The 7,268-nt window shown below is 45.0% G+C and overlaps 1 protein-coding gene across 2 annotated transcripts; it reads right to left on the minus strand.

Moving 5' to 3' along the window:
- Positions 1-348: 348 nt before the first annotated feature.
- LOC123136307 (uncharacterized) lies at positions 349-7,041 on the minus strand. 2 transcript variants are annotated; one of them, XM_044555659.1, is made up of 4 exons: positions 2,446-7,041; positions 2,145-2,356; positions 1,084-2,034; positions 349-948 (listed from the first exon to the last, which is right to left on the minus strand). In XM_044555659.1, exon 1 carries the CDS (start codon positions 4,052-4,054, stop codon positions 2,966-2,968), a length of 1,089 nt encoding a protein of 362 aa, XP_044411594.1. In that variant the 5' UTR covers positions 4,055-7,041; the 3' UTR covers positions 349-948; positions 1,084-2,034; positions 2,145-2,356; positions 2,446-2,965. Both variants share the same exon structure in this region, with proteins under 2 accessions (XP_044411594.1, XP_044411595.1).
- Between the last annotated feature and the right edge of the window lie 227 nt (positions 7,042-7,268).

The raw sequence follows: 7,268 nt of genomic DNA on the forward strand, positions 1-7,268 counted from the left end.
CACAATTTAGTCTTGAAGATGGCTTGGGCTCGACAAAGTGACCTAAACCTATCACTTAGGCTCTATGGTGGCTTGGACTCGACAAAACAACCAAAACCACAGTTTAGTCTTGAAGATGGCTTGGGCTCGAGAAAGTGACCTAAACCTATCACTTAGGCTCTATGGTGGCTTGGACTCGACAAAACAACCAAAACCACGATTTAGTATTCAAGGTGGCTTGGCCTCGACAAAGCCACTAAACCTATCATTTAGGCTTTAGGTTGGCTTGGGCTCAACAAAACCACCCAAACCACCATTAAGCAGCAAATGCCAAAATCTTGTAGAACAGAAAAAACATCAAATCAAACAAGTAAATTGTTCTGAACCATAATAGTTCCCAACCATAATAGTTCTCAGCCATAATAGTTCTCAAGCTAAATACTGCTAACATAAACAAGTTCTCAAGCTAAATACTGATTACACATAGCAGTTCTCAGGCATAGTTTCTAAAATTTAGAAATACTTAAGGTAGGTAGTTCAAAAGACAACAACCAAATTGTGCACTAACTAGTTGCCACTGGCATAAAAGTAACCACTCATCCTGGTGTTCTGGAACCTCTTCCTTTTGGACCCTACTGTTGCTCCCTCTGTTGTAGTTGCAGCCCTAGGTGCCATGTAGGGCCTTCCACCTCTCCTGCTGGGTGCATTGCTTGAACCTGAAGCTCTTGTGGAAGCCTGGGAAGGAGTAGTAGTAGTAGCTGTTCTTCTTGGCCTTGTAGAAGCAGCAGGCTGGGCAGGACCAATAGCAGCAGCAGTTGTTTTTCTTCCCCTGGTAGATGCAGCAGGCTGGGCAGGACTACCAGAAGTTGTTCTTCTTCCCCTAGTAGTTGCAGCAGGTGGTGCACTGGTTGCAGGCTAGGCAGTAGCAGTAGAACTTCCCCCAGCTTCATGGTAGTGAGTTCTGGTTGTCTAAGAGAGCACACATCATAGCCCAACAATTAGGATGAAGCCATCAAATGATTAAAACAATGAAAACTGTTGAGGCTAGTTGTTTCATGGTAATGTTAAGTTGAAAACAATGACAACAATGTGCATATTCCATACCTTGTGCTTGTCCTTTCTTGCTTGAAGATGAGGCTTCAGGGGCTGAGGGCAATAGGTGTACCTATGTTTCTGCATCTTGCAGTTGCTGCAGGTGATAGTTGCCATCCTTGATGTATCCTTCCTTGTTGGGACCTCAAATTGCCCCTTCCTCTAGCTGTTTGCTTCCTGCCCTTCTTCTCTTTGAACACTGGTGGATCTATGTCAGCAGTTGGTGTCTTAGGCCAACAGTCAGGCCCTGGTACAGGATAGATGATGTGCTTGTATGTTTCCTTATACAATGGTTTTTTGAAGAACTCATGCACATAGTCTTCTGGCTGTCCCTTCACTCTTGTAATGGCAAAAACTGCATGGTTACATGGCCAACCACATAGGTCCCACTTCTTGCAGTCACAGGTCCACTTATCAAGGTTCACACAGTAGGTAGACTCCCCACTAGTGACTTGCCAAATACCAGGACCTGCCATGTAAGCAGTGCAATGCCTAGAGTACTTCTTTGACTCCTCCAACTTCTCCATATAAGTGGGTGTTATCTCCCACTTACTCTTCTCTGTCTTCTCTCTAACTGCTTGGTACTTAACCATCAACTTAGTTCTGAATCCATCTACACAGCTCCTTATTGGCTTGTTCCTCACATCTAGTATCATCTTTGTTAAATACTTCACTAAGATTGTTGACTACTAGGTCTGTCTTGCATGTGTGATCCATAGCATGCCTTGCCCAAGTCTCTTTAGGGATATTACAAAGCCACTTCCAAGCATCTTCATCCTCCTTTTTCAGTTCATTCATTGCAACCTCAAAACCATTCTTTGTGTATGAATATGCAGCATTGTCGATATGCTTCTTCAACTCCTCACTCCTGTAGCCTGCTGACTGGAAATTTGCATAGATATGTCTAAGACAATATCTTTGAGGTGAGTGTGAGAACACAGCTTGAATTGCATTCAACATCCCCTGTTTAAGTAATAATAGAGATTATTATTCATGTAACTTGCTCCTTCCATGCATAATACAAATTATTGTTTCTACAACTTGCTAATTCAATTGTGAAATGAAAAATATACCTTTTGTCTATCAAAGATGATTGTGAATGTGCCCGTGCCCCACTTGTTCCCCTCTCCAATGCAAGCTCTCAACTGGCTAAGAAACCAAGTACAACTATCCTTGTCCTCCTTATCAACAATACCAATTGCAATAGGGAATATGTTGTTATTCCCATCCCTACCAGTGGCAACAAGTATCTGTTGCCCAGTAGAAAGCTTGATAAAGCAACCATCTAAACATGTATTAAAGCAGTGAAATGAGTACATTATTAAGTACAAGATATGAGCAGTGAACTGGAGTAATGTAGAATGCATATAATACCTATAAAGGGCCTACACCCATTCAAGAAACCTTCTTTTGAAGCATTCAGATAGTAGAACATGTAGTGGAACCTAGGATTTGGACTAGGATGGAGCTCAAGCTCTGTGATAGTCACAATGCATCTGCTCCCAGGGTTGGTATCAAGCACAGCTTGAAGATAATCCCTAAACCTTGTGTATTGTCCCTTCATGTCACCTTCCACCACTTCAGTGGCCAATGACCTTGCCCTGTAGGCCTCGGTCTTTGACACTTCAAGCCCATACTTAGTCTTTGTTCTTTTTAAAATTGCATCAACACCAGCCCTTGGATTATCCCTCAGTTGCTGCTCACAGGTTCTGGCCATCCAGTCAACTGTCACTTTTGTTTTTTCTCCATGTGCACCACAAGTATGTAACAACTTCATCTTCTTGATGCAGAATGTCTTCTCATGAGCAATTGTTGATGCAGTCATGAAAAAAGGACACCCATTGTCCCTTTCTGTCCAATGCACAATGATCCTATCCTTGCAGTTACTATGGTACTAGAAATTTCTAAGGATTCTGATATGAAAATTCCTAAGTGCTCTTCTAAACTGATACACATCAGTGAAGCACATACTCAAGCAAAGTTGGTCATGAGCATCTGGCTTGCTCTCATCATACCAGATCCTAGTCCTGGCCCTCTTGGCTTGACTCTTCCTTCCACAAGGCAGTGGCAGACCTGACTCATCATCTGATTCACTAATGCCATAGTCCCCAGGGAAACAAGCTGAATCATCTGATGGAATGAAATCAGGAATTACCTCAATGTCAGCTTCATGGTGTGATCTTGTAGTGGGGCCAGCTTTGCCTACTTTCTTAAATGTTTGAGGAAGTGGTGTCTCAGGTTCTGTGTCTGAGTCCTTTGCCTCTGGACACATCTCTTCCACTTCTATGTCTCCTTCAAAGTGATGCATAGGATCCTCTCTCTGTTTCCTTTTCTGCTTCAACTTCTCAATGATTTCATCTTCCTCCTCATTACCTATGTCATGCTCTTCCTCTTTCTCTTCACACCAGTTCAAATCAACAAACCCTTCATCATCAGAGGGCCTAACATCTTCCTGTAATTTCTCTTTGCCCTTTGCTTTTTTCAAAGTCATGCTCTGTTGTGTATTAATGTAAGCAGCCTCTTCACCTGGCTCTACAACAGCAATAGGCATAGCATACAGCTCCTCAACTGGGTCTTCAATAGAAATAGGGAACAACACTCCTGCCTCATCTATAGAAATAATGTTGGAATCCCCCACATTATTTATAGGTACTTGTTCCTCCACAATATTTGCCCTGTTAAACTCTCCTGGATTAGGCTCATTAGCCTTAATTACAGTTATGTTGAGCACCTTCTCCTCAGCATAATGGTCTAGCATCTCCTCCACACTCTCTTCACTGTCAATAACCTGCATCCCTGCTGCCCCCTTTCCCTCTTCTTTCATATAGAACATGTAGTCAGCTTCAGTATATCCCTCTTTCGTCTCTAGCAGTGCTAACATGTTAATATAAGTAATTTCTGACAGAGAAATGGTCCTTTCCAAGTTGTCTTTCCCTTGAAAATGGTACCTTATTTCCCACATCTCATCATCCAAACTACACATAATTGAGGAGAATTAGTGCTTGATTGATTCAGTTTTAATAATGTAACATGTTATTCAGACAAGATATTAGCACTATCAAAGCTTGCACATAATTTACAGGACAACAATTAAGTGTAATTAATAAGGAGTAAACAAAGCATTCATGCATAAATCCATAAACCCAGAGCTATAATTCCTACTGTAACATGTTATACAGAGAAGATATTAACTATATCAACCCTAAAATGAAACGGCTCTAAAATAATCTTCAGTAATCCAGTAAACAAAGCCCTAAAATGAAACGGCCCTAAAATCTAACATCCCATTAACAAACATAAATATGCACTATATGTAGCCCTAAAATCACAATCCAGTGAGGACAGTAACATGGAAGAGAGGGGTGGACGGGGGTGGACGAAGAAGAAATCTTACCACATGCTGCCGAACCCCGAAGCCCACTGATGGACTTCTCCCACGCCGGAAGCCCTGATCTTGCGTGCTAGGGCCGCCGCCGCACGACGCTCAACGTCTCACACCGGCGGCGAAGGGGGCGAAGGGGATCGCTCCGGTGAAGGAGCCCGCTGCGTCGGCAAGCTACTGCTGCCGAGCCAGTTGTCTACCTCCGAGAACCCATCACCATCGCCTCAAGTCCCTCCGCCTCCTGCTGACTCGCCGCGGCTGCCGCTAGGTTTAGCCGCCGCCGCCATCGCAGGATAGAGAGAGAGACGGGGGAAAGAGGGGAAAATGGGGCAAGCAGACAGAGCCGCGAGCGCTTTGACCACGTGCGTTCCCTAACGGCCGTCAACCCGTGCGCCGTACGGTTAGTCCGACGTGGCACCTGGCGGGTGGGCCAGCCCTGTCAGAAATCGTGTTAACTGCGGCAAACCGGTCATTTGTTTTTATTGAGAAAATTTACAAGAAAAGTGGTGGATTTTTGGGACGCGTTAGAAATGTGGTGGCAAACTGATGCTTGAACTTCAAATGTGGTGGTTTTTTGCAATTCACTCACTTGGATCTAAAATGAAAATTGCTTGGCTGTTCATCAAGGTATTTTCAGTTGTTGAACCTTGGCCAGAGTCAAATGGTGAGAAGATTTGCGATCTGTACAAATTCTTGCACTACTCTGCTTTATTATTGCAATCCTTGCTGAACAAAGACCATCCAAGTGAATATTTGTCAATTTTTCACATTGCTGAAACTTCTATGCGTAAATTGGCGAGGCATATTCTTGGACAGGGGACATGTTATGTCAGGTTTCAACTGAAGCTATCATGTTTCAGCACCGATTGTGTTTTTCCTTGTGGACATGACCAGTCCAATGAGTCAATGGTCATGATGAGGAGGCAGTCTATGGGTATTGGTAATAGGAAAATTATGAAGACAAATTATTCTCAAGATAGTTCATGGGAGTGGCAGCCTGTTCGTTGGTCGTCATTCTTCTTAATCCCATCTATAATGCAGCTGATCAGTGTACTGGACTGTCACCATCATGAGCAGGCGAAACACGCTGGAGACTACTGTACTTTTCAGGTGTTGCAACCACCTTGGCCACCACCGATGCAAGCAGGTCTGAACAACCCTGAGACACAGAGTACTTACAGTTTGAAATGCAGCCTTATTGCAATTATGGATGATCTGTTCTTGGCTGTAAGGGTGCATTCTAATTGTTTTGAGCTCGTTATTGATGGTTTCTTGCAAGCTTGGTATCTCTCATGCCTCAGTGGTCATATTATTCAGGGAGCTTATGATCTTATGCAATGGAAGATCTCATGGTTAACTGCAGTGATCTACCACTTGGTGATTGAGATAGGAGGATCTCTTCATGTCTCCATGGTCGAGCTGGTGCCCTGTTCTAAACAAGCTCCTTGGGATCCTGGTGGTTCGGCATATAGTCGGCTTGAGGGCAAGCCTAATTTTATGGAGGGGGGATTGTCAGCGACCTGGGCCTCGCTGGGCCTCAACCAGGACCCAGCCCAGAAGGAAGACATGGACTACATATACAAGGGAGGCAGCTACACGCGAGTTGGCTTGGATCGGAACGTCGGCTTCGGCCGAGGCTTGGCATAGGCTAGGATAGACACTGTTCATCATCTTGTTCCTCTGGTCTCCTTCCTTTCCTCCTCTGTAATTCGAGAGTTGTAACCGAATCCATGGTTGATTGAGTAAATTGGTACTGAGATCCTAACAGACCCTTTGCATCCTTATAGATTGCAGACATGCGAGGATCAACATGAATGACGCGGGAAGCAGAATTGATGCAATCATCAATCTTGTACCTTCGCATCAGAGCAACAAAAGATATTTATCGGTTTCCTGTGAATGACATTGTGTGCGAGGATCTTCTTTTTTGAAAATAGTAATAATATTGTACCTCATGCGTCGTTCATTTGCCTGTAGAGCAAGAACCTTGAGCTCCTCCATCTGATCAGCAATACGATGACGCTTCCGCAGCGTCTTCAGACATTTAGCTGTCTTCTTTATAAAGCCCATCTTGGCATCGGCACCTCAAAGGTCTCGCATGAAGTCATCGATGCAATTCTCCATGTCGTAAGACATCTCCCTTACATGGTCCCTCCAGTTCTTGGCCAAGGGATCCAGTTCATCCATGAGCTCAAGCTTCTCAAGGAGGGCTTTCATGAGGCCTGCTTCCTGACTGACGTGAGCTTCTTGTACTCATCGCCCATCAGTGCGGCGAGCTTGCCGATGAGGGGGTTCATCGCCCCCATGGTGGTGCTGACAATTGGTGCAGATATTTCAATACCGAGGGGCCGAGGCGGCCGAGGCTCTCCTTCCGCTGTTGGCTCAACAGCCCCGCTTGCGTGCTGCAAGTGAGCGTGACGGCAATTCCAAGGGAGGAGCTGCAGTGGTGCCGGCAAAGTCCAACGGGCGAGTCGGACTGCCGGAGCTCAAGAGGTGGATGGCCGTGGCGTATCCGCGGCCGGAGGTGGAATAGGTGGTGGACTGGTGGTGCAGCGGGATATGGGAATGCGGTTGTAAGCCAGCGGGATATTAGGAGCCCGGGCAAATAGCAGCGTTTGGACTTGGAGTCGTCGAGTCAACGACACGTTTTGAAAATTCAGAGTGGAAAAACACGTACACAGAGATTGCAAGGCTGTGAATCCATTAGGCCCTGTTTGGATTACCGTTTGGATCGTAAATACCCCTGTAAAATGATACACGCCTCCCGCCGTCGTTTTTCTCCGGGCGAAAAATAAGCTGCGGCCGGTAATATACA

This window comes from Triticum aestivum, chromosome 6B (assembly GCF_018294505.1).
Source record: "Triticum aestivum cultivar Chinese Spring chromosome 6B, IWGSC CS RefSeq v2.1, whole genome shotgun sequence".
NCBI lineage: Eukaryota > Viridiplantae > Streptophyta > Magnoliopsida > Poales > Poaceae > Triticum > Triticum aestivum.

What these genes read in the sequence shown, in the direction of transcription:
- LOC123136307 (XM_044555659.1), bottom strand. Translation starts at nt 4,054, where the DNA reads ATGTGTAGTTTGGATGATGAGATGTGGGAAATAAGGTACCATTTTCAA.